Source organism: Lathyrus oleraceus, chromosome 4 (genome assembly GCF_024323335.1).
Source record: "Lathyrus oleraceus cultivar Zhongwan6 chromosome 4, CAAS_Psat_ZW6_1.0, whole genome shotgun sequence".
Classification (NCBI taxonomy): Eukaryota; Viridiplantae; Streptophyta; class Magnoliopsida; order Fabales; family Fabaceae; genus Lathyrus; species Lathyrus oleraceus.
Window position 1 is genome coordinate 98,335,494 of NC_066582.1, and position 26,873 is coordinate 98,362,366.

General features: G+C 38.9%; 1 protein-coding gene, 1 long non-coding RNA gene and 1 pseudogene across 2 annotated transcripts; all 3 read left to right on the forward strand.

Moving 5' to 3' along the window:
• LOC127073655 (uncharacterized) lies at positions 1 to 26,517 on the forward strand. The gene is made up of 2 exons (XR_007785833.1): positions 1 to 226; positions 26,241 to 26,517. It is a non-coding gene; the product is annotated as an uncharacterized LOC127073655 (long non-coding RNA).
• LOC127073654 (uncharacterized) lies at positions 1,873 to 2,765 on the forward strand (annotated as a pseudogene).
• LOC127073653 (sugar transporter ERD6-like 7) lies at positions 4,371 to 5,777 on the forward strand. Its single transcript, XM_051014826.1, has 8 exons — positions 4,371 to 4,457; positions 4,530 to 4,594; positions 4,671 to 4,763; positions 4,883 to 4,963; positions 5,102 to 5,186; positions 5,348 to 5,391; positions 5,487 to 5,549; positions 5,646 to 5,777. The coding sequence occupies exons 1-8, from the start codon at positions 4,385 to 4,387 to the stop codon at positions 5,718 to 5,720; spliced, it is 579 nt and encodes a 192-aa protein (XP_050870783.1). The 5' UTR covers positions 4,371 to 4,384; the 3' UTR covers positions 5,721 to 5,777.
• Positions 26,518 to 26,873: the final 356 nt, after the last annotated feature.

A 26,873-nucleotide genomic window follows, 5' to 3' on the forward strand; every position in this document is an offset into this window, starting at 1 on the left:
ACTGGACCATTGTCGTGGTCTTTGGCATCTGCATTTGGTTATTTCTATATGGTTTCGGCTTGGGGTGGTTATGTGTTTATTATCAATTTGGTTCCGCTTTATGTGTTGGTGTTGTTAACTGGGAGATACTCTTTGAGACTTTATGTTGCTTATAATTGTATGTATGTTTTGGGAATGTTGCTTGCTATGCAGATTAGTTATGCAGGGTTGTTGCAGGTTAGGATCGGTATTGTAACACCCTTCTAAAATACCCCAATTATTTAATAACAACAACAAATATATATATCAGAGTAACCATGCACCAAGGGTGTCACACAACATTTCACACCATAAAAACTGTCATGCTCTTTATTTAATCAAAATAAACATTTTTGTTTGCAAAATTCTTCGCAGCGGATAGAAATCAAACCAACCATTCCAAAACATAAGTAATACATTACATGTAAAAATTATTCAACAATTAAAAACATCCCGTCCCGATGTTACATCTATCAGAGCACGACCCACTAAGTAGACTACACTAGACTCCACGCACTAGCTTCTACTCAACTCATTGCTCGTTACCTGAAAAATAGTTGTAAGGGTGAGTTCCTCAATCGATATAACAAACATTATAAATTATCATGTTATGTTAAGTAAATTTACACGTTAATCACCCTAATCATATCATGCATTCAGTAACGGCACATCAACTCAAATATCATACTCAATAACAACATAAAATGCAACTCAATGACGACATAAAATGCAACTCAATAACAACATAAAATGCAACTCAAATGAGACTCGACTCGTCATGCATGTGGTACCAATCGGAGTAAAACTCCCAACTTAAAATCATTGCCATTTTAGTGGGCATCAAGGCATAAGCCTTCAACTTTCAACTTAAAATTTGCCAATCCAGGCCAACGTGGTGTGAGCAAAGCTCCGACTTAATGCATATGAATGTACATGGCATACACGACTTAAAAACTTCGACAACATGATAATAACAGCAACACAACAAGGTTTTCAACATAATCAACTTATAATCAACTTTGGCTCATCAAGCCTGCAACTTAGTATTTTCAACAACTTTAACACAACTTATCAACATATTTGTATCAACACTTCATAACATAAACTCAACAATTTTACTCATCGAAATCAACGATAATAGGCCAAACACCAATTATGTTTACAACATTAAAATATCAATTTTTTTCAATTTCCAACAGTGTTAACCGGTTAACGCCCTGGGATAACCGGTTAACGCAGGCAAAAATACATTTTCTGGCAAAACGCAACAGTGTTAACCGGTTAACGCCCTGGGTTAACCGGTTAACGCAGGCAAAATACATATTTTCACAAAATATAACAGTGTTAACCGGTTAACGCCCTGGGTTAACCGGTTAACGCAGACAAAACAGCAGTTCCTGCGCTAACACAAGGCAGAATGCGGAGTTCTCCGCATTTTCCGCCGTTGGAGGACTTCCGGACCTCCGATTCAACCTCCGTAAAAAGCTACATTATCGGAAAATCACGACACATACAATTATCGATTCAATTTCAGTTTTCCTACAACTTATTCATCACAATTTTCTCAGCATCCTAAATCCCAACACTACGCCAAAAATGACTTTTAACAGCGCATCTTAGACAGCGCTTTTAAAAGAAAGCGCTGTCTAAGGTTAAAATTAAAATAAAACACGGAAAATGTTCCAAAAAAATAATGAAAGCGCTGTCTAAGGGGGGGTCTTAGACAGCGCTTTCTAAAAGCGCTGTCTAAGACCCCCCCTTAGACAGCGCTTTTAGAAAACCCTTTTAAATATAGCCCTTAGTCAGCGCTTTTGATAAAGCGCTGTCTAAAGTCTTTAAATTAAAAAAAAAATTAAAACCCTAATTTGTAGATTCAGAGAGATAACAAACGAGAATGGGAGGTTCACGAAGAAAATACAAGAATTCTCGACCTAAGGTTCGTGTGGGTCTTCCAAAGAAGAACCCTAAAGTTTTGAAACCCACTTTCACCATTCCTCCCAAACTGTTACAATCCCTTGCGGAAGACCCTAAATGGGATGAAAAAGGAAGCGTAACACAAAACTACAACTCCTTCGGTGTCGTCAATGACCCTAACTCTCTCACTGATTCTCTTCAAGCTCCTTCTGTTTCCGATGACCCCAACGATTCCGGCAGTGATCTCGAAGAAGACGGTATATTCTCCTCAATTCATTATCTTCTCTTGCTTCAACAATTAGTGTGTTTTTGTGTCAGAAATTGTTTATATTTTGTTGAAATGAGTGTAAATTTTGTGAATTTTGGGTTTGTAGATTTGAAATCGGCACTGGGAAAGAGGAGAAGAGATGGTAAAAGTGCATTTCCTCAACCTTTGACTTCAATTTAGCGTCTTTATATTAGTCGGCTAGTTGAAAAATATGGAGCTGATTTTCAGGTTTGATTTTCATTTTTGCTTTTCTAGGAGGACCTTTTGGTTTGGTTAAATGTTCTTTATTTTCTGTTTTCAATGTTCATTTCGATTGAAGATTGTAAAGTGATAAGGTTGCAATCGAGGTTAAAATCAAATTACAATTTCATATTATTAGTCTGTTTTTCTAGTTTTTAGGAGGATGTTTGATGTTTCGATCTTGTTATGGCAGAGAATGATGATGGATATAAAGCTAAATTCTATGCAGCATTCAGTTGCGACTTTAGAGAAATTGTGCATGAGCTATTACATATACAAGAACAAGAATTCGCTTATTGTTGGAAGATGAAATGCTTGGCTTAGGAGCAAGTGCAGTGCTGTTGAAGATTACCAACTACAGGTGTATGGGTCATGATGGGCAAAATGTTGTTACAATCCGGATTTGTTTTGTTTTGACACTTTGGATGTTGCTCGTGGAATATTGTTATGAAATTTTGCTGATGCCTTTTAATTTGTGTGGATTTTTGTTGGGGAAGATGGAGCGATATGGTCTTCTTGCCTGTTGCCGAAAATGTTTTAGTAGATGAATGTAATTTATTATCAAACATCCAAAGCTGAAGAGCTGGAACATGAAGATGAAGATGAAATGGATTTTGAAGAGGAGGAGGAAGGTAGAAAGAAGAGGGTAGTAACTGTAACAGATCTGTATAGTAGACCAAGGTCCAAAGCTGGAGGGTCGAATACTACACCATGTTGTCAAGTGGAGAATTGTGATGCTGATCTAAGTGAAGCTAAACAGTATCATCGGAGACATAAGGTATGTGAGTATCATGCTAAGGCACCTGCCGTACACATTGCAGAGATGCATCAAAGGTTTTGTCAGCAATGTAGCAGGTTCACAAACCCTAATCTCTTTTAACTAACTCTTGAGTTTTCTGAATTTTATTATGTACATTTTTTTTTCAATTGGATCAATCATTGTTCGTTGTATATCAAATTTCTTTTTCTATTTTTTCCAAGTTCAAATCTTTATTATGTGTGGTACTTGTTTCTTGGGCTGTCTATAATGAAAATTTTGATGTAACGGGTGTTATAGACAAGTACACTTATAAGTTATAATCTATTTTAAAATATAACTTTTGCTTAATAAAAGAAGATTCAACTTGTTAAAAGATATACTTAACAACTCTCAAGTGGAAAATTTTGGGTATAGAGCCTTCTCAACACTATTGTGATTGTTAAAGATAGTAGAAAGAAAAAAAATATGAAACATGTCACTAATTATATTATATACCCAAATTTAGTAATGAAGAAATTAGAAAGAAGTTTCATTTATTTTCTATTTCTAGTTATGTATAGTATAAGTTAAACATATTATTATAAACCATACTATAACATTCTTCACTAAAATATGAGTGGATCATATTAAAACATTTTCGGCAATTTTGAATGGAATGTGTTTAGAACTGTTAAGATAGTTTGTTATCAAACATGTTTGACTAAACAAATTTTGCGGTCCTTTAACTTAGATGAGTGAAACTAATTTCTAAATTTGTTTCGATAACAAATCAGTCTTTTAAATTTATAAATGTGTTCTCCCCTCTCTTTTAAGTAAATTTTATTTTTTAGATTTATAGAATAAATGATGTATTTAGAATATATATATTCATCTCCAACTAATTTTATTTTCCAGGTTGGATATTCATCTCCAACTCAAGATGCTATCAGGAAGGATCTTAGTCTGTCTTTGGCAGAGGTTAGCCAGAAATTATTCAAAATTTGATTTTACTTCATTATCCTTAGATTAATGAAAACATAGGAAATAGACTGAAAATAGCAGAAATTGCGCCAAAAGAACGCCGAGGAGTCTTGACTACCTTAAATCAGGCATAGTTTTGCTACATATTGTAACTTCATGGTCAAGTATTTGCAATGAAGGTAGCACTGACGTATAAGTTTGTTTTTCATCTTCTTTTGTAGTTCATGATTGTTATTGGGGGATCCACGACATTCATATTTGGAACAATACTTTCATGGAGGGCTTTATCTATAATCGGTCAGTAATAAACTTAGAACATTATACATTAATTGAAACTTTTCAATACTAAACAAGTGTTTGCAATTGCAGGCCTTATTCCCACTGCTGTGTTGCTTTTGGGTCTATTCTTCATTCCAGAGTCCCCTAGATGGCTGGTAAGTAACAAATTTCCATATAAAGTGATTAGCACATCATGAGGAGTGCCAAGTACCGACCAATTAATGACTGCAGGCAAAGAGAGGACTCACAAAAGATTTTGTGGCGGCATTGCAAATACTTCGCGGAAAAGATGCTGATATATCTCAAGAAGCAAAGGAAATTCAGGTTACTGTGTGTTGGTGTTGGATATATTTCTGTGACTTTCCTGTCATGCACAATATTAAAGACAAAGCATTCCAAGTATAATGCAATTTTAAGCTGGTGCATCTGTCACTGCCACACAGGATTATATAACTAGTTTAGAAAAACTCGCAAAACCGAAAGTGCTGGATTTGTTTCAAAAAAGATATTTACGCTCACTCACGGTAGGTAACTATAGTTCCACTATTGATATCAGTTCAGTTTCTCTAAGGGTGTGTGTGGAAAATGATAGTTTACTTTTCACCTTCCCATGTTATTGTTGTATTAAGGCGTATAGATAACTAATTTTGATGTATGACCAGATTGGAGTAGGGCTTATGGTCTGCCAGCAATTTGGTGGAATCAATGGAGTTGGTTTTTATGCTAGCAGTATTTTTGACCTAGCAGGTTCTAATACTTACTTCTCTAATCGCAACTCTTCATTCAAAGTCTGACATTTGCATACAACCTATAACTCCCAATGAAATCATGTTTTAAAACTTAACTTCATGAAGAAGTCAGATTTTTATTTTGTTTCGGTGTATTTGTGTACTTTAATTTCGCTGTAGGATTTCCTTCCGCGACCGGTACTATACTTTTTGCTATCCTTCAGGTTCTTATTTCTAACTTATCCAATAATTCATGAAAAGTCTATTTTTTTCACCCTTCAAATTGAAACCAACTCAATTATGTTTTTTGATTTTGCAGATTGTGATCACAGGTGTTGGAGCAGCCCTCATAGATAAAGCAGGCAGGAAGCCGCTACTATTGGTAATTTTAACGCGCGAAATAACTTATCTTCAACCTTCCGTTTGCTTATCCTCTTCATGTATGATATTGTTATTGTTATTTCTTTGTTTCAATTAGGTATCTGGATCAGGACTGGTTACAGGAAGTATATTTACCGCAGTTGCATTCTATCTAAAGGTACATCTCGACTAAAAGCGCGCTGTCTAAGGGGGGGATTAGAAAGCGCTTTAGGCAAAAGCGCTGTCTAAGGGGGGGGCTTAGACAGCGCTTTTTGAAAAGCGCTGTCTAAGGTATACCTAAAAAAATTAAAATAGGAGGGTCTTAGAAAGCGCTTTGGCCAAAAGCGCTTTCTAAGACCCTCCTATTTTAATTTTTTTAGGTATACCTTAGACAGCGTTTTTCAAAAGCGCTGTCTAAGGTATACCTAAAAAATTTAAAATAAGAGGGTCTTATAAAGCGCTTTTGGCCAAAGCGCTGTCTAAGGGGGGGGGGGGGGCTTAGACAGCGCTTTTAAGATTTAAAAAAGCGCTGTCTAAACCTTTAGCAGCGGAGGTTTAGACAGCGCTTTAAAGCGCTGTCTAAGGCTAAAAAAAGCGCTGTCTAAGGTCTTGTTTGTTGTAGTGCAATTAGGGTCAACTCAACGGTTTATCACTACCCATTACATGTTAATCTATAATACCCATTAACCAACGATAAACCCCCCTTACCTGAGTTAATCCGGCAAAATCTCTAAGCTCCAAGCTCTTCTCCAACCTTTTCTCTCTGGTTCTTCCTCTTTGCCCCGTTCTCCTCTTCTCTGCCTCTTCTCAGTTTTCACGTAAAACCCTTTTACAAAAATGAAAACTCTTTTCCTTATTCCAACTTATATATTTTCCAATAATTATTATTCCCAAAATAATAATAATTCACTAATTCCGAAATAATAATAATAATAATAATCCAATTATCTAATTAAATTAATAAATATATTATTAACTTAATTTAAATAATTATCATATTATTATCGGGGTGTTACAACTCTCCCCCACTAAAAGAGTTTTCGTCCTCGAAAACATACCTCAAGCAAATAACTCTGGATAAGACTCTTTCATCTGACTCTCCAGTTCCCAAGTCACATTGCCACCTGCTGGTCCTCCCCAAGCTACCTTCACTAAGGCAATCTCTTTACCCCGCAACTGCTTCAACTCTCGATCCTCAATCCTCATAGGCGATATTTCAACAGTCAGGTTATCTCTTACCTGTACAGCATCTACTTGGATCACATGCGACGGATCATGAATGTACCTCCTCAACTGAGACACATGAAAAACCTCATGCAAATTCGCAAGTGACGGCGGTAAAGCGATACGATAGGCTACCTCTCCTATCCTCTCCAAAATCTGATAAGGGCCAATAAATCGAGGTGTCAACTTCTTTGACTTCAAAGCTCGACCAACCCCAGTTATCGGAGTAACACGAAGAAACACGTGATCTCCCTCTCGGAACTCAAGTGATTTCCTCCTCTTGTCATGATAACTCTTCTGACGACTCTGAGCAATTTTCATCTTCTCCTGAATCATCTTAATTTTTTCCGTAGTCTGTTGAACAATCTCCGGTCCAACTACAGCACTCTCACCGGACTCATACCAACATAAAGGTGTCCGACATCTCCTACCATACAAAGCTTCAAACGGCGCCATACCAATGCTCGAATGAAAACTATTGTTGTAGGTAAACTCTGTAACACCCCGATAATAATAAAATAATTATTTAAATTGAGTTAATAATTTATTTATTAATTTAGTTAAATAATTGGAAATTTTATTATTATTATTTTTGGATTATTATTATTATTCGGAAAATATATATATGTTGGAAATAAGAGAAAGAATCCCATTTTTTGGTAAAAAGAAAGTTTCACGTGAAAACAGAGAGACGATCGTGAAAGAGGAAAAGGGCAAAGAGACAGAGCAAGGGCTGAAGGTTGAAGAGAGAAAAGCTTGGAGCTCAAAGATTTGCCGGATTAATCAGGTAAGGGGGGTTTATCGTCGATTAATGGGTATTATGGGATAATATGTGATGGGTAGTGATAAGCCGTTAATTGACCCTAATTGGGATTGTTGATGCTGAAGAATTATGTTGGAGAAATTGTATTTAGACTGAAATTGAATCTGTGTTTGGGTTAGTTGTGAAATTCCGAACGTATAGCTTTTTACGGAATCGGAATCGGAGGTCCGGAAGTCCTCCAACGGCGGGAAATGCGGAGAATTCTGCATTCTGCCTTGTGTTAGCGCAGGAACTGCTGTTTTGTCTGCGTTAACCGGTTAACCCAGGGCGTTAACCGGTTAACACTGTTTTGAATTGTGAAAATGTGCTGTTTTGCTTGCGTTAACCGGTTAACCCAGGGCGTTAACCGGTTAACACTGTTAAGTTTTGGGACAGTAAGCGTGTTTTGCTTGCGTTAACCGGTTAACCCAGGGCGTTAACCGGTTAACACTGTTGCGTTTTGCCAGAAAATGTATTTTTGCCTGCGTTAACCGGTTAACCCAGGGCGTTAACCGGTTAACACTGTTGCAGAGTGGAAAATTGGTGTTTTAAATGTTGTGTGCCTAATTGAGAGTTGGCCTATGTTGGCATGTGATGTAATAGGGATTATATCCCGCTGTTTTGAGCAGTATAGGTATTAGTAGAGTGTGCTAATACTGTATTTAATTATTTGACATGATGTGATGTTGATGATGTATGATGATATGCATAATGTTGTGAATGTATATATTATGCATGTATTGGTGAATGGACTGTTGTATGACTTAGAGTGTAAGCATATGTTCATTGTGAATTGTTGTTGATGCTGCATTGCTAGATGATTAGTGTGCATAGCATAGCCTTAGTGGCTGTAGCTAATTCCCATGGTGAGGAATTAGTGAGTGAATCAGTGTGGATTTGTTGTTGATGGTTGCATGCTAGATGATTAGTGTGCATAGTCTAGCCTTCGGGGCTGTAGCTAATTCCCATGGTGAGGAATTAGTGAGTGAGTCATTAGATCTCAATGAGTGGGACTAGTGAGCTTAGTAGCCGTATCTGGAGGGATCGGTGAGCTTGAACTATATGTTCAAGAATATTCGGTACCGCATGTGTTGAGTCTCATTGCATAATGTATGTATGGCGTATAATATGAATGGATGTATTCCAATATTATACGTGTGTTTGTGTTGTTGTAGAGTATGATTTGAGGTTATACTTGTGTGTTATGGAATGTTGAGTATGATGTGAGCTGATGTGCTGTTACTGATTGTATGTTATGATTAGGGTGATTAATGTGTTAAATTACTTAACATTGCATGATATTTTATAATGCTTATTATATCGATTGAGGAACTCACCCTTACAACTATTTTTCAGGTAACGAGAAATGAGTTGAGTAGAAGCGAATGCTTGGAGTCTAGTGTAGTCTCCTTAGTGGGTCATGCTCTGATAGATGTAACATCGGGAGGGAACCTTTTAATTATGTTGTTAAAGATTATTGAACCAGTTTACATGTAGTATGTTACATGTTTTGATTAATTTGATTTATATCCGCTGCGATTTATGCAAATGTTTAATTGATTAAATAAAGAGCATGACAATTATTTGGAATATGGTGTGAATGATTGTGTGACACCCTTAACTGCATAATTACTCTGATATATGTTTATTATTTTAATTAAATATTTGGGGTATTTTAGAAGGGTGTTACATTAGTGGTATCAGAGCATAGTCAGTCGAGTCGAGTCATAATTATTCTGTTTCCCTGTACGGTATAGGTGTTGTGTAACCCTATCAGTACTCATTGTTTTAGTTGTTTGGATTTTCAGAATAGAGATGGCTGGAAGAGGTAGAGATGATGCTGCGATTGCTGAGGCTCTGGGTATGCTAGCTGGAGTACTTGGAGGAAATCCGAATGTTGTGGGAATGGGAGCTGCTCGTCAACTGAGTGAGTTCCAGAAGAACAATCCTCCAATGTTCAAGGGAGCATACGATCCAGATGGTGCTCAGAAGTGGTTGAAGGAGATAGAGAGAATCTTCCGAGTGACTGAGTGTGCCGATAACCAGAAGGTCAGGTTCGGTACGCATATGCTGTCAGAGGAAGCTGATGATTGGTGGGTTGCTACCCGCACTGAGTTGGAATCTGCTGGGAATGCTGAGATCACTTGGGCTGTGTTCAGAGAGAGATTCCTGAGGAAGTATTTTCCAGAGGATGTCAGAGGAAAGAAAGAGATAGAATTCTTGGAATTGAAGCAGGGCAATCGGTCTGTGACTGAGTATGCTGCGAAGTTCACAGAGCTGTCTAAGTATTACACTCCCTATAATGAGGCTGCTGGAGAATTTTCGAAATGTGTGAAGTTTGAGAACGGGTTGCGTCCCGAGATCAAGCAGGCTATTGGATATCAGCGGATCAGAGTGTTTTCTGACTTGGTTGACTGTTGCAGGATTTTCGAACAGGATTCCAAAGCCAGAGCAGAGAGCTATCAACAGAGAGTTGATAGGAAAGGCAAGAATCAGAATGATCGTGGAAAACCGTATGCAGCTGGCAAAGGTTTCCAGAAGCAGAGTGGGATGAAGAGGCCTAGTGGGGGAGACTCTAGTGCTCCTGCTAAGTGTTATAGGTGTGGTTGGGCTGGACATCGTGTCCATGAGTGTACCAGTGCTGAGATGAAGTGTTTCAAGTGTGGCAAAGGTGGTCATTTGGCTGCAGAGTGTAGGTTGAAGACTGTAACTTGTTTCAACTGTGGAGAGTTGGGTCATATCAGTCCACAGTGTCCTAAGCCGAAGAAGGAGAATCAGTCAGGAGGCAAGGTCTTTGCTTTATCGGGTTCTGAGACTTCTGCAGATGATCGTTTGATCCGAGGTACGTGTTATATTAATGGCTTTCCTCTTGTAGCTATTATTGACACAGGTGCTACTCATTCCTTTATATCTTTGGATTGTGCTGTGAAACTTAAGTTAGAGATATCTGAGATGATTGGAAGTATGGTGATTGATACTCCTGCGAAGGGTTCAGTGACTACTACTTCAGTTTGTTTGAATTGTCCCTTGAGTATTTTTGGTAGAGACTTTGGGATAGACCTTGTGTGTCTTCCACTAGTGCAGATTGATGTTATTCTGGGTATGAACTGGTTGGTGTGTAACCGAGTTTATATCAACTGTTTTGATAAGACTGTGGTATTTCCTGAGATTGAGGAAGGTAAGGATTTGTTTCTATCAGCAAGGCAGGTGAATGAGGAAGTAGCAGGTGGGGCAGAGTTGTTTATGCTGTTAGCGACTTTAGAGGCTAAAGATAAACTGGTGATTGGCGATCTAGCTGTGGTGTGTGATTTTCCTGATGTGTTTCCTGAAGAAGTAAATGAATTGCCGCCAGAGCGTGAAGTTGAGTTCTCGATTGATTTGGTGCCTGGTACTAGACCGATATCGATGGCTCCGTATCGTATGTCTGCTGTTGAGTTGGCTGAATTGAAGAGTCAGCTGGAGGATCTGTTGGATAAGAAATTTATTCGTCCGAGTGTGTCACCGTGGGGTGCACCAGTGTTGTTGGTTAAAAAGAAAGAAGGTACTATGAGGTTGTGTGTGGACTACAGGCAACTGAATAAAGTGACGATCAAGAATCGGTACCCTTTGCCGAGGATTGATGATTTGATGGATCAGTTGGTTGGTGCGAGTGTGTTCAGCAAGATAGATTTGAGATCTGGGTATCATCAGATACGTGTGAAAACTGAGGATATTCAGAAGACTGCTTTCAGAACAAGGTATGGACATTATGAGTATTCTGTAATGCCTTTTGGTGTGACTAATGCGCCTGGAGTATTTATGGAGTATATGAATAGGATTTTCCATCCGTACCTAGATAAGTTTGTTGTGGTGTTTATTGATGACATTTTGGTGTATTCGAAATCTGAAGAAGAGCATGCTGAGCATTTGAGAGTGGTTTTAGAAGTCCTACGAGAAAAGAAGTTATTTGCTAAACTCTCTAAATGTGAATTTTGGTTAGAAGAGGTTAGTTTTCTTGGTCATGTGATTTCAAGAGGTGGTGTTGCTGTTGATCCTTCTAAGATAGAAGCGGTGTCTAAGTGGGAAGCTCCGAAGTCTGTTGCTGAGATTCGAAGTTTCCTTGGTTTGGCTGGTTATTATAGGAAGTTTATTGAGGGATTTTCTAAGTTGGCGTTACCGTTGACGATGTTGACTAGAAAGGGGCAAGCATTTGTTTGGGACTCAAAATGTGAAGGAGGTTTCCAAGAGTTAAAGAGAAGGTTGACTACTGCTCCTATTCTGATATTACCGAGTTCGTCGGAACCATTTGAGGTTTACTGTGATGCTTCATTGTTGGGTTTGGGTGGTGTGTTGATGCAGAATAAGCAGGTCATAGCTTATGCTTCGAGACAGCTGAGGGTTCATGAGAGGAACTATCCGACACATGATTTAGAGTTGGCAGCTGTGGTATTTGTTCTGAAATTATGGAGGCATTACTTGTATGGGTCGAGATTTGAGGTTTTCAGTGACCATAAAAGTTTAAAGTATTTGTTTGATCAGAAAGAGCTGAATATGAGACAGAGGAGATGGTTAGAATTTCTGAAGGATTATGACTTTGGTTTGAATTACCATTTCCGGGTAAAGCAAATGTAGTGGCTGATGCATTGAGTCGGAAATCATTACATATGTCTATGTTAATGGTTAGAGAATTGGATTTAATTGAGCAGTTTAGAGACTTGAGTTTGGTGTGTGAGAGTACTCACAATAGTGTTAAATTGGGAATGTTGAAGTTAACAAGTGGTATTCTGGATGAGATCAGAGAGGGTCAGAAATCCGATGTGTTTTTGGTTGATAAGTTGACCTTAGTGAATCAAGGCCAAGGTGGTGAATTCAGAGTTGATGAGAATTGCTCAGAGTCGTCAGAGGAGTTATCATGATAAGAGGAGGAAGTCACTTGAGTTCCAAGAGGGAGATCATGTGTTTCTTCGTGTTACTCCGATAACTGGTGTTGGTCGAGCTTTGAAGTCGAAGAAATTGACACCTCGATTTATTGGTCCTTATCAGATTTTGGAGAGGATAGGGGAAGTAGCCTATCGTATCGCTTTACCGCCGTCGCTTGCGAATTTGCATGAGGTTTTTCATGTGTCTCAGTTGAGGAGGTACATTCATGATCCGTCGCATGTAGTCCAAATAGATGATGTACAGGTGAGAGATAACCTGACTGTCGAGACATCACCTATGAGGATCGAGGATCGAGAGTTGAAGCAGTTGCGGGGTAAAGAGATTGCCTTGGTGAAGGTAGCTTGGGGAGGACCAGCAGGTGGCAACGTGACTTGGGAACTGGAGAGTAAGATGAAGGAGTCTTACCCAGAGTTGTTCGCTTGAGGTATGTTTTCGAGGACGAAAACTCTTTTAGTGGGGGAGAGTTGTAACACCCCGATAATAATAAAATAATTATTTAAATTGAGTTAATAATTTATTTATTAATTTAGTTAAATAATTGGAAATTTTATTATTATTTTTTTTGGATTATTATTATTATTCGGAAAATATATATATGTTGGAAATAAGAGAAAGAATCCCATTTTTTGGTAAAAAGAAAGTTTCACGTGAAAACAGAGAGACGATCGTGAAAGAGGAAAAGGGCAAAGAGACAGAGCAAGGGCTGAAGGTTGAAGAGAGAAAAGCTTGGAGCTCAAAGATTTGCCGGATTAATCAGGTAAGGGGGGTTTATCGTTGATTAATGGGTATTATGGGATAATATGTGATGGGTAGTGATAAGCCGTTAATTTGACCCTAATTGGGATTGTTGATGCTGAAGAATTATGTTGGAGAAATTGTATTTAGACTGAAATTGAATCTGTGTTTGGGTTAGTTATGAAATTCCGAACGTATAGCTTTTTACGGAATCGGAATCGGAGGTCCGGAAGTCCTCCAACGGCGGGAAATGCGGAGAATTCTGCATTCTGCCTTGTGTTAGCGCAGGAACTGCTGTTTTGTCTGCGTTAACCGGTTAACCCAGGGCGTTAACCGGTTAACACTGTTTTGAATTGTGAAAATGTGTTGTTTTGCTTGCGTTAACCGGTTAACCCAGGGCGTTAACCGGTTAACACTGTTAAGTTTTGGGACAGTAAGCGTGTTTTGCTTGCCTGCGTTAACCGGTTAACCCAGGGCGTTAACCGGTTAACACTGTTGCGTTTTGCCAGAAAATGTATTTTTGCCTGCGTTAACCGGTTAACCCAGGGCGTTAACCGGTTAACACTGTTGCAGAGTGGAAAATTGGTGTTTTAAATGTTGTGTGCCTAATTGAGAGTTGGCCTATGTTGGCATGTGATGTAATAGGGATTATATCCCGCTGTTTTGAGCAGTATAGGTATTAGTAGAGTGTGCTAATACTGTATTTAATTATTTGACATGATGTGATGTTGATGATGTATGATGATATGCATAATGTTGTGAATGTATATATTATGCATGTATTGGTGAATGGACTGTTGTATGACTTAGAGTGTAAGCATATGTTCATTGTGAATTGTTGTTGATGCTGCATTGCTAGATGATTAGCGTGCATAGCATAGCCTTAGGGGCTGTAGCTAATTCCCATGGTGAGGAATTAGTGAGTGAATCAGTGTGGATTTGTTGTTGATGGTTGCATGCTAGATGATTAGTGTGCATAGTCTAGCCTTCGGGGCTGTAGCTAATTCCCATGGTGAGGAATTAGTGAGTGAGTCATTAGATCTCAATGAGTGGGACTAGTGAGCTTAGTAGCCGTATCTGGAGGGATCGGTGAGCTTGAACTATATGTTCAAGAATAGTCGGTACCGCATGTGTTGAGTCTCATTGCATAATGTATGTATGGCGTATAATATGAATGGATGTATTCCAATATTATACGTGTGTTTGTGTTGTTGTAGAGTATGATTTGAGGTTATACTTGTGTGTTATGGAATGTTGAGTATGATGTGAGCTGATGTGCTGTTACTGATTGTATGTTGTGATTAGGGTGATTAATGTGTTAAATTACTTAACATTGCATGATATTTTATAATGCTTATTATATCGATTGAGGAACTCACCCTTACAACTATTTTTCAGGTAACGAGAAATGAGTTGAGTAGAAGCGAATGCTTGGAGTCTAGTGTAGTCTCCTTAGTGGGTCATGCTCTGATAGATGTAACATCGGGAGGGAACCTTTTAATTATGTTGTTAAAGATTATTGAACCAGTTTACATGTAGTATGTTACATGTTTTGATTAATTTGATTTATATCCGCTGCGATTTATGCAAATGTTTAATTGATTAAATAAAGAGCATGACAATTATTTGGAATATGGTGTGAATGATTGTGTGACACCCTTAACTGCATAATTACTCTGATATATGTTTATTATTTTAATTAAATATTTGGGGTATTTTAGAAGGGTGTTACATTAGTGGTATCAGAGCATAGTCAGTCGAGTCGAGTCATAATTATTCTGTTTCCCTGTACGGTATAGGTGTTGTGTAACCCTATCAGTACTCATTGTTTTAGTTGTTTGGATTTTCAGAATAGAGATGGCTGGAAGAGGTAGAGATGATGCTGCGATTGCTGAGGCTCTGGGTATGCTAGCTGGAGTACTTGGAGGAAATCCGAATGTTGTGGGAATGGGAGCTGCTCGTCAACTGAGTGAGTTCCAGAAGAACAATCCTCCAATGTTCAAGGGAGCATACGATCCAGATGGTGCTCAGAAGTGGTTGAAGGAGATAGAGAGAATCTTCCGAGTGACTGAGTGTGCCGATAACCAGAAGGTCAGGTTCGGTACGCATATGCTGTCAGAGGAAGCTGATGATTGGTGGGTTGCTACCCGCACTGAGTTGGAATCTGCTGGGAATGCTGAGATCACTTGGGCTGTGTTCAGAGAGAGATTCCTAAGGAAGTATTTTCCAGAGGATGTCAGAGGAAAGAAAGAGATAGAATTCTTGGAATTGAAGCAGGGCAATCGGTCTGTGACTGAGTATGCTGCGAAGTTCACAGAGCTGTCTAAGTATTACACTCCCTATAATGAGGCTGCTGGAGAATTTTCGAAATGTGTGAAGTTTGAGAACGGGTTGCGTCCCGAGATCAAGCAGGCTATTGGATATCAGCGGATCAGAGTGTTTTCTGACTTGGTTGACTGTTGCAGGATTTTCGAACAGGATTCCAAAGCCAGAGCAGAGAGCTATCAACAGAGAGTTGATAGGAAAGGCAAGAATCAGAATGATCGTGGAAAACCGTATGCAGTTGGCAAAGGTTTCCAGAAGCAGAGTGGGATGAAGAGGCCTAGTGGGGGAGACTCTAGTGCTCCTGCTAAGTGTTATAGGTGTGGTTGGGCTGGACATCGTGTCCATGAGTGTACCAGTGCTGAGATGAAGTGTTTCAAGTGTGGCAAAGGTGGTCATTTGGCTGCAGAGTGTAGGTTGAAGACTGTAACTTGTTTCAACTGTGGAAAGTTGGGTCATATCAGTCCACAGTGTCCTAAGCCGAAGAAGGAGAATCAGTCAGGAGGCAAGGTCTTTGCTTTATCGGGTTCTGAGACTTCTGCAGATGATCGTTTGATCCGAGGTACGTGTTATATTAATGGCTTTCCTCTTGTAGCTATTATTGACACAGGTGCTACTCATTCCTTTATATCTTTGGATTGTGCTGTGAAACTTAAGTTAGAGATATCTGAGATGATTGGAAGTATGGTGATTGATACTCCTGCAAAGGGTTCAGTGACTACTACTTCAGTTTGTTTGAATTGTCCCTTGAGTATTTTTGGTAGAGACTTTGGGATAGACCTTGTGTGTCTTCCACTAGTGCAGATTGATGTTATTCTGGGTATGAACTGGTTGGTGTGTAACCGAGTTTATATCAACTGTTTTGATAAGACTGTGGTATTTCCTGAGATTGAGGAAGGTAAGGATTTGTTTCTATCAGCAAGGCAGGTGAATGAGGAAGTAGCAGGTGGGGCAGAGTTGTTTATGCTGTTAGCGACTTTAGAGGCTAAAGATAAACTGGTGATTGGCGATCTAGCTGTGGTGTGTGATTTTCCTGATGTGTTTCCTGAAGAAGTAAATGAATTGCCGCCAGAGCGTGAAGTTGAGTTCTCGATTGATTTGGTGCCTGGTACTAGACCGATATCGATGGCTCCGTATCGTATGTCTGCTGTTGAGTTGGCTGAATTGAAGAGTCAGCTGGAGGATCTGTTGGATAAGAAATTTATTCGTCCGAGTGTGTCACCGTGGGGTGCACCAGTGTTGTTGGTTAAAAAGAAAGAAGGTACTATGAGGTTGTGTGTGGACTACAGGCAACTGAATAAAGTGACGATCAAGAATCGGTACCCTTTGCCGAGGATTGATGATTTGATGGATCAGTTGGTTGGTGCGAGTGTGTTCAGCAAGATAGATTTGAGATCTGGGTATCATCAGATACGTGTGAAAACTGAGGATATTCAGAAGACTGCTTTCAGAACAAGGTATGGACATTATGAGTATTCTGTAATGCCTTTTGGTGTGACTAATGCGCCTGGAGTATTTATGGAGTATATGAATAGGATTTTCCATTCGTACCTAGATAAGTTTGTTGTGGTGTTTATTGATGACATTTTGGTGTATTCGAAATCTGAAGAAGAGCATGCTGAGCATTTGAGAGTGGTTTTAGAAGTCCTACGAGAAAAGAAGTTATTTGCTAAACTCTCTAAATGTGAATTTTGGTTAGAAGAGGTTAGTTTTCTTGGTCATGTGATTTCAAGAGGTGGTGTTGCTGTTGATCCTTCTAAGATAGAAGCGGTGTCTAAGTGGGAAGCTCCGAAGTCTGTTGCTGAGATTCGAAGTTTCCTTGGTTTGGCTGGTTATTATAGGAAGTTTATTGAGGGATTTTCTAAGTTGGCGTTACCGTTGACGATGTTGACTAGAAAGGGGCAAGCATTTGTTTGGGACTCAAAATGTGAAGGAGGTTTCCAAGAGTTAAAGAGAAGGTTGACTACTGCTCCTATTCTGATATTACCGAGTTCGTCGGAACCATTTGAGGTTTACTGTGATGCTTCATTGTTGGGTTTGGGTGGTGTGTTGATGCAGAATAAGCAGGTCATAGCTTATGCTTCGAGACAGCTGAGGGTTCATGAGAGGAACTATCCGACACATGATTTAGAGTTGGCAGCTGTGGTATTTGTTCTGAAATTATGGAGGCATTACTTGTATGGGTCGAGATTTGAGGTTTTCAGTGACCATAAAAGTTTAAAGTATTTGTTTGATCAGAAAGAGCTGAATATGAGACAGAGGAGATGGTTAGAATTTCTGAAGGATTATGACTTTGGTTTGAATTACCATCCGGGTAAAGCAAATGTAGTGGCTGATGCACTGAGTCGGAAATCATTACATATGTCTATGTTAATGGTTAGAGAATTGGATTTAATTGAGCAGTTTAGAGACTTGAGTTTGGTGTGTGAGAGTACTCACAATAGTGTTAAATTGGGAATGTTGAAGTTAACAAGTGGTATTCTGGATGAGATCAGAGAGGGTCAGAAATCCGATGTGTTTTTGGTTGATAAGTTGACCTTAGTGAATCAAGGCCAAGGTGGTGAATTCAGAGTTGATGAGAATTGCTCAGAGTCGTCAGAGGAGTTATCATGATAAGAGGAGGAAGTCACTTGAGTTCCAAGAGGGAGATCATGTGTTTCTTCGTGTTACTCCGATAACTGGTGTTGGTCGAGCTTTGAAGTCGAAGAAGTTGACACCTCGATTTATTGGTCCTTATCAGATTTTGGAGAGGATAGGGGAAGTAGCCTATCGTATCGCTTTACCGCCGTCGCTTGCGAATTTGCATGAGGTTTTTCATGTGTCTCAGTTGAGGAGGTACATTCATGATCCGTCGCATGTAGTCCAAATAGATGATGTACAGGTGAGAGATAACCTGACTGTCGAGACATCACCTATGAGGATCGAGGATCGAGAGTTGAAGCAGTTGCGGGGTAAAGAGATTGCCTTGGTGAAGGTAGCTTGGGGAGGACCAGCAGGTGGCAACGTGACTTGGGAACTGGAGAGTAAGATGAAGGAGTCTTACCCAGAGTTGTTCGCTTGAGGTATGTTTTCGAGGACGAAAACTCTTTTAGTGGGGGAGAGTTGTAACACCCCGATAATAATAAAATAATTATTTAAATGAGTTAATAATTTATTTATTAATTTAGTTAAATAATTGGAAATTTTATTATTATTTTTTTTGGATTATTATTATTATTCGGAAAATATATATATGTTGGAAATAAGAGAAAGAATCCCATTTTTTGGTAAAAAGAAAGTTTCACGTGAAAACAGAGAGACGATCGTGAAAGAGGAAAAGGGCAAAGAGACAGAGCAAGGGCTGAAGGTTGAAGAGAGAAAAGCTTGGAGCTCAAAGATTTGCCGGATTAATCAGGTAAGGGGGGTTTATCGTCGATTAATGGGTATTATGGGATAATATGTGATGGGTAGTGATAAGCCGTTAATTTGACCCTAATTGGGATTGTTGATGCTGAAGAATTATGTTGGAGAAATTGTATTTAGACTGAAATTGAATCTGTGTTTGGGTTAGTTGTGAAATTCCGAACGTATAGCTTTTTACGGAATCGGAATCGGAGGTCCGGAAGTCCTCCAACGGCGGGAAATGCGGAGAATTCTGCATTCTGCCTTGTGTTAGCGCAGGAACTGCTGTTTTGTCTGCGTTAACCGGTTAACCCAGGGCGTTAACCGGTTAACACTGTTTTGAATTGTGAAAATGTGCTGTTTTGCTTGCGTTAACCGGTTAACCCAGGGCGTTAACCGGTTAACACTGTTAAGTTTTGGGACAGTAAGCGTGTTTTGCCTGCGTTAACCGGTTAACCCAGGGCGTTAACCGGTTAACACTGTTGCGTTTTGCCAGAAAATGTATTTTTGCCTGCGTTAACCGGTTAACCCAGGGCGTTAACCGGTTAACACTGTTGCAGAGTGGAAAATTGGTGTTTTAAATGTTGTGTGCCTAATTGAGAGTTGGCCTATGTTGGCATGTGATGTAATAGGGATTATATCCCGCTGTTTTGAGCAGTATAGGTATTAGTAGAGTGTGCTAATACTGTATTTAATTATTTGACATGATGTGATGTTGATGATGTATGATGATATGCATAATGTTGTGAATGTATATATTATGCATGTATTGGTGAATGGACTGTTGTATGACTTAGAGTGTAAGCATATGTTCATTGTGAATTGTTGTTGATGCTGCATTGCTAGATGATTAGCGTGCATAGCATAGCCTTAGGGGCTGTAGCTAATTCCCATGGTGAGGAATTAGTGAGTGAATCAGTGTGGATTTGTTGTTGATGGTTGCATGCTAGATGATTAGTGTGCATAGTCTAGCCTTCGGGGCTGTAGCTAATTCCCATGGTGAGGAATTAGTGAGTGAGTCATTAGATCTCAATGAGTGGGACTAGTGAGCTTAGTAGCTGTATCTGGAGGGATCGGTGAGCTTGAACTATATGTTCAAGAATAGTCGGTACCGCATGTGTTGAGTCTCATTGCATAATGTATGTATGGCGTATAATATGAATGGATGTATTCCAATATTATACGTGTGTTTGTGTTGTTGTAGAGTATGATTTGAGGTTATACTTGTGTGTTATGGAATGTTGAGTATGATGTGAGCTGATGTGCTGTTACTGATTGTATGTTGTGATTAGGGTGATTAATGTGTTAAATTACTTAACATTGCATGATATTTTATAATGCTTATTATATCGATTGAGGAACTCACCCTTACAACTATTTTTCAGGTAACGAGAAATGAGTTTAGTAGAAGCGAATGCTTGGAGTCTAGTGTAGTCTCCTTAGTGGGTCATGCTCTGATAGATGTAACATCGGGAGGGAACCTTTTAATTATGTTGTTAAAGATTATTGAACCAGTTTACATGTAGTATGTTACATGTTTTGATTAATTTGATTTATATCCGCTGCGATTTATGCAAATGTTTAATTGATTAAATAAAGAGCATGACAATTATTTGGAATATGGTGTGAATGATTGTGTGACACCCTTAACTGCATAATTACTCTGATATATGTTTATTATTTTAATTAAATATTTGGGGTATTTTAGAAGGGTGTTACAAACTCAATCAAAGGTAAATAACAATCCCAAGCACCTCCCTTTTCCAAAACACAAGCTCTCAAAAGATCTTCTAATGACTGAATCGTCCTCTCAGTCTGACCATCAGTCTGCGGGTGATATGCAGAACTCAATCTCAGCTTAGTTCCCAAAGCCTTCTGCAAACCTTCCCAGAATTTCGATGTAAATCTAGGATCTCTGTCCGAAACAATACTCGACGGAATACCATGCAAACTTACAATCTTCTCAATATACAACTCAGCTAATCTCTCTAACGGATAATCCATTCTAATCGGAATGAAATGAGGCGACTTTGTCAATCTGTCAACAATTACCCAAATAGCTTCAAAATTCTTAATTGTTCTCGGTAAACCAGAAACAAAATCCATACTGATACTATCCCACTTCCACTCTGGAATAGCCAACGGTTGCATTAGCCCAGACGGCTTCTGATGCTCAATCTTTGACTTCTGACAAGTCAAACAGGAATAAACAAAACTCGCAATTTCTCTTTTCATTCCCGGCCACCAAAATAACTTTTTCAAATCATGATACATCTTCGTAGCTCCAGGATGAATACTCAACCCACTACGATGTCCTTCTTCAAGAATACTCTTCTTAAGTTCGGTAACATCCGGAATACACACCCGACTACCAAATTTCAAAACACCATTCTCATCAACTCTGAATTCGCCACCTTGACCTCGATTCACTAGAGTCAACTTATCAACCAAAAGCACATCGGATTTCTGACCCTCTCTGATCTCATCCAGAATACCACTTGTTAACTTCAACATTCCCAATTTAACACTATTGTGAGTACTCTCACACACCAAACTCAAGTCTCTAAACTGCTCAATTAAATCCAATTCCTTAACCATTAGCATAGACATGTGTAATGATTTCCGACTCAATGCATCAGCCACTACGTTTGCTTTACCCGGATGGTAATTCAAACCAAAGTCATAATCCTTCAGAAACTCTAACCATCTTCTCTGTCTCATATTCAGCTCTTTCTGATCAAACAAATACTTTAAACTTTTATGGTCACTAAAAACTTCAAATCTTGACCCGTACAAGTAATGCCTCCATAACTTCAGAACAAACACCACAGCCGCCAACTCTAAATCGTGCGTCGGATAGTTCCTCTCATGAACCCTCAGCTGTCTTGAAGCATAAGCTATAACCTGCTTATTCTGCATCAACATGCCACCCAAACCCAACAATGACGCGTCACAGTAAACTTCAAATGATTCCGACGAACTCGGTAATATCAGAATAGGAGCAGTAGTTAACCTTCTCTTTAACTCTTGGAAACCTTCTTCACATTTTGAGTCCCAAACAAATGCTTGCCCCTTTCTAGTCAACATCGTCAACGGTAACGCCAACTTAGAAAATCCCTCAATGAACTTCCTATAATAACCAGCCAAACCAAGGAAACTTCGAATTTCAGCAACAGACTTCGGAGCTTCCCACTTAGATACCGCTTCTATCTTAGAAGGATCAACAGCAACACCACCTCTTAAAATCACATGACCAAGAAAACTTACCTCTTCTAACCAAAATTCACACTTGGATAGTTTAGCAAATAACTTCTTTTCTCGGAGAACTCCCAAAACCACTCTCAAATGTTCAGCATGCTCTTCTTCCGATTTCGAATACACCAAAATATCATCAATAAACACCACAACAAACTTGTCTAGGTACGGATGGAAAATCCTATTCATATACTCCATAAATACTTCAGGCGCATTAGTCACACCAAAAGGCATTACAGAATACTCATAATGTCCATACCTTGTTCTGAAAGCAGTCTTCTGAATATCCTCGGTTTTCACACGGATCTGATGATACCCAGATCTCAAATCTATTTTGCTGAACACACTTGCACCAACCAACTGATCCATCAAATCATCAATCCTCGGCAAAGGATACCGATTCTTGATCGTCACTTTATTCAGTTGCCTGTAGTCCACACACAACCTCATAGTACCTTCTTTCTTCTTAACCAATAGCACTGGTGCACCCCACGGTGACACACTCGGACGAATAAATTTCTTATCCAACAGATCTTCCAACTGACTCTTCAATTCAGTTAACTCAACAGCAGACATACGGTACGGAGCCATCGATATCGGCCTAGTACCAGGTACCAAATCAATCGAGAACTCCACTTCACGCTCTGGCGGTAATTCATTCACCTCTTCCGGAAACACATCAGGAAAATCACACACCACGGCTAGATCGCCAATTACCAGTTTATCTTTAGCCTCCAAAGTCGCTAACAGCATAAACAACTCTGCCCCATCAGCTACTTCCTCATTCACTTGCCTTGCTGATAGAAACAAACTCTTTCCCTCCTCAATCTCAGGAAAGACCACCGTCTTATCAAAACAATTGATAGAAACTCGGTTAAACACCAACCAGTTCATACCCAGAATAACATCAATCTGCACTAGTGGAAGACACACTAGGTCCATCCCAAAGTCTCTACCAAAAATACTCAAAGGACAATTTAAACAAACCGAAGTAGTAGTCACTGAACCCTTCGCAGGAGTATCAATTACCATACTACCAAACATCTCAGATATCTCTAACTTAAGTTTCACAGCACAATCCAAAGATATAAAGGAATGAGTCGCACCTGTGTCAATAATAGCTACAAGAGGAAAGCCATTAATATAACACGTACCTCGGATAAGTCTGTCCTCACTGGAGGTTTGAGTTCCGGTCAATGCGAACACCTTCCCCGTTTGAGATTTCTTTGGCTTCTGACACTGACTCCCAATATGCCCTTCTTCACCACAATTAAAACAAATCATTTCCTTGTGCTTGCAATCAACTATTGCATGACCAGTCTTACCACAACGAAAACATCTCTTTACTTCAGCAGTGCATACATTACTCTTATGACCAGCCTGACCATATTTGAAGCAAACTATACCAGCAGGAGCACCTCCCCCACTAGCTCTCTGAGCCGGAGCAGCTCTTTGCTTCCCAGCTGGAGCATCATACGGCTTGCCACGGTTTTGATGTTGCTTGCCTCTGCGATCACTGACAACCTTGTAATGAGCATTATTGTCTTCTTCAAATATCCTGCAGCTATCAACCAATTCAGTAAAAATGCGTATCTTCTGATACCCAACAGCCTTCTTAATTTCAGAGCGCAGTCCATTTTCAAACTTGATGCACTTTGAAAACTCAGCACCAGCACCAGTGTAATGAGTGACAGACATGTTTCCTTGCTTCAGAGCGCAGTCCATTTTCAAACTTGATGCACTTGATGCACAAATTTTGCAGCATAATCAGTGACAGACATGTTTCCTTGCTTCAGCTCAAGGAACTCAATTTCCTTCTTACCCCGGACATCTTCCGGATAATACTTTCTCATGAATTCCCTATGGAATACATCCCAAGTAATGACTTCACCTGCCACGGTCAACCTCTCGTGAGTCTCTAGCCACCAGTCATCAGCTTCGACTGCTAGCATGTGAGTACCATACCGAACCTTCTGAGCTGGAGTGCAATCCATAACACGGAAGATTCTCTCAATCTCTTTCAACCATCCCAAGGCTGCATCTGGATCATGCTTCCCTTTAAACACCGGCGGATTCTCTCTTTGAAAAGTCGCCAAGCTACGTGATCCAGCATCTCCACCAGCGTTTGGCAAGTTCTGCACAGCTTGTGCCATTGCTTGCATTGCGGCAGCCATTGCAGCATCATTCCTTCCAGCCATTCCAACTTATCAATACAACACAACTTAAAAGTTAGATTAGTAACAATACACAATTGTTAGACAGTAACGACACGACAACTGGCCGGACAGACCGACCTGCTCTGATACCACTAATGTAACACCCTTCTAAAATACCCCAATTATTTAATAACAACAACAAATATATATATCAGAGTAACCATGCACCAAGGGTGTCACACAACATTTCACACCATAAAAACTGTCATGCTCTTTATTTAATCAAAATAAACATTTTTGTTTGCAAAATTCTTCGCAGCGGATAGAAATCAAACCAACCATTCCAAAACATAAGTAATACATTACATGTAAAAATTATTCAACAATTAAAAACATCCCGTCCCGATGTTACATCTATCAGAGCACGACCCACTAAGTAGACTACACTAGACTCCACGCACTAGCTTCTACTCAACTCATTGCTCGTTACCTGAAAAATAGTTGTAAGGGTGAGTTCCTCAATCGATATAACAAACATTATAAATTATCATGTTATGTTAAGTAAATTTACACGTTAATCACCCTAATCATATCATGCATTCAGTAACGGCACATCAACTCAAATGTCATACTCAATAACAACATAAAATGCAACTCAATGACGACATAAAATGCAACTCAATAACAACATAAAATGCAACTCAAATGAGACTCGACTCGTCATGCATGTGGTACCAATCGGAGTAAAACTCCCAACTTAAAATCATTGCCATTTTAGTGGGCATCAAGGCATAAGCCTTCAACTTTCAACTTAAAATTTGCCAATCCAGGCCAACGTGGTGTGAGCAAAGCTCCGACTTAATGCATATGAATGTACATGGCATATACGACTTAAAAACTTCGACAACATGATAATAACAGCAACACAACAAGGTTTTCAACATAATCAACTTATAATCAACTTTGGCTCATCAAGCCTGCAACTTAGTATTTTCAACAACTTTAACACAACTTATCAACATATTTGTATCAACACTTCATAACATAAACTCAACAATTTTACTCATCGAAATCAACGATAATAGGCCAAACACCAATTATGTTTACAACATTAAAATATCAATTTTTTTCAATTTCCAATAGTGTTAACCGGTTAACGCCCTAGGTTAACCGGTTAACGCAGGCAAAAATACATTTTCTGGCAAAACGCAACAGTGTTAACCGGTTAACGCCCTGGGTTAACCGGTTAACGCAGGCAAAATACATATTTTCACAAAATATAACAGTGTTAACCGGTTAACGCCCTGGGTTAACCGGTTAACGCAGACAAAACAGCAGTTCCTGCGCTAACACAAGGCAGAATGCAGAGTTCTCCGCATTTTCCGCCGTTGGAGGACTTCCGGACCTCCGATTCAACCTCCGTAAAAAGCTACATTATCGGAAAATCACGACACATACAATTATCGATTCAATTTCAGTTTTCCTACAACTTATTCATCACAATTTTCTCAGCATCCTAAATCCCAATTAGGGTCAACTCAACGGTTTATCACTACCCATTACATGTTAATCTATAATACCCATTAACCAACGATAAACCCCCCTTACCTGAGTTAATCCGGCAAAATCTCTAAGCTCCAAGCTCTTCTCCAACCTTTGCTCTCTGGTTCTTCCTCTTTGCCCCGTTCTCCTCTTCTCTGCCTCTTCTCAGTTTTCACGTAAAACCCTTTTACAAAAATGAAAACTCTTTTCCTTATTCCAACTTATATATTTTCCAATAATTATTATTTCCAAAATAATAATAATTCACTAATTCCGAAATAATAATAATAATAATAATCCAATTATCTAATTAAATTAATAAATATATTATTAACTTAATTTAAATAATTATCATATTATTATCGGGGTGTTACAGGTATCGGCGCCGGCGTGCACATTGGAGCGTTTGGATCGTGGCTTCGCCTTTGAAATTGGCAGAAATGTTATTCATGGAAGTGATGCTGTTGAAAGTGCTAACAAGGAAATTGCTCTGCGGTTCCCTAAGGGTGCTGCTAATTGGCAAAGCAGCCTTTTGAATCTGTCCTATTTTGATATATTAAATTTTATTAAGTCTGTTTTGTGTCTTGGTTTGGATGTCAAGTCTTTATGTTGTTTCTGTTTGATTATTCAAATCGAAATCTAGTTTTGCTTGAGTTTTCACAGTTTGATGAATCAAATCATTCTTTTAATTTCTAAAAAAATCCAACCTTTTAAACCATTCCAAATTTCAATTTATAAAAAGTTTCAATTAGGTTATTCAATTCATATAACTAATTACTAATCGCCAAGATAAGTAATTAAGGTCATTGTTTCATTTTGATCATAAATTAAATCATTTTTTCAATTTTAATTTATTTAAAATTCAATTCATTTTAAAAACCATTTCAATTTCAATTTAAATCATGTCTAAATTCAATTCATTTTAAAACCATTTCAATCTCAATCTAAATCATGTCTAAATTCAATTCATTTTAAACCATTCCAATTTCAGTTTAAATCTTGTCTCAAT

What these genes read in the sequence shown, in the direction of transcription:
- LOC127073653 (XM_051014826.1), top strand. Translation starts at nt 4,385, where the DNA reads ATGATTGTTATTGGGGGATCCACGACATTCATATTTGGAACAATACTT. An exon ending in GAGGGCTTTATCTATAATCG is followed by an intron (nt 4,458 to 4,529) that starts GTCAGTAATAAA and finishes TTGCAATTGCAG; the next exon opens with GCCTTATTCCCACTGCTGTG. An exon ending in TACTTTTTGCTATCCTTCAG is followed by an intron (nt 5,392 to 5,486) that starts GTTCTTATTTCT and finishes TTGATTTTGCAG; the next exon opens with ATTGTGATCACAGGTGTTGG.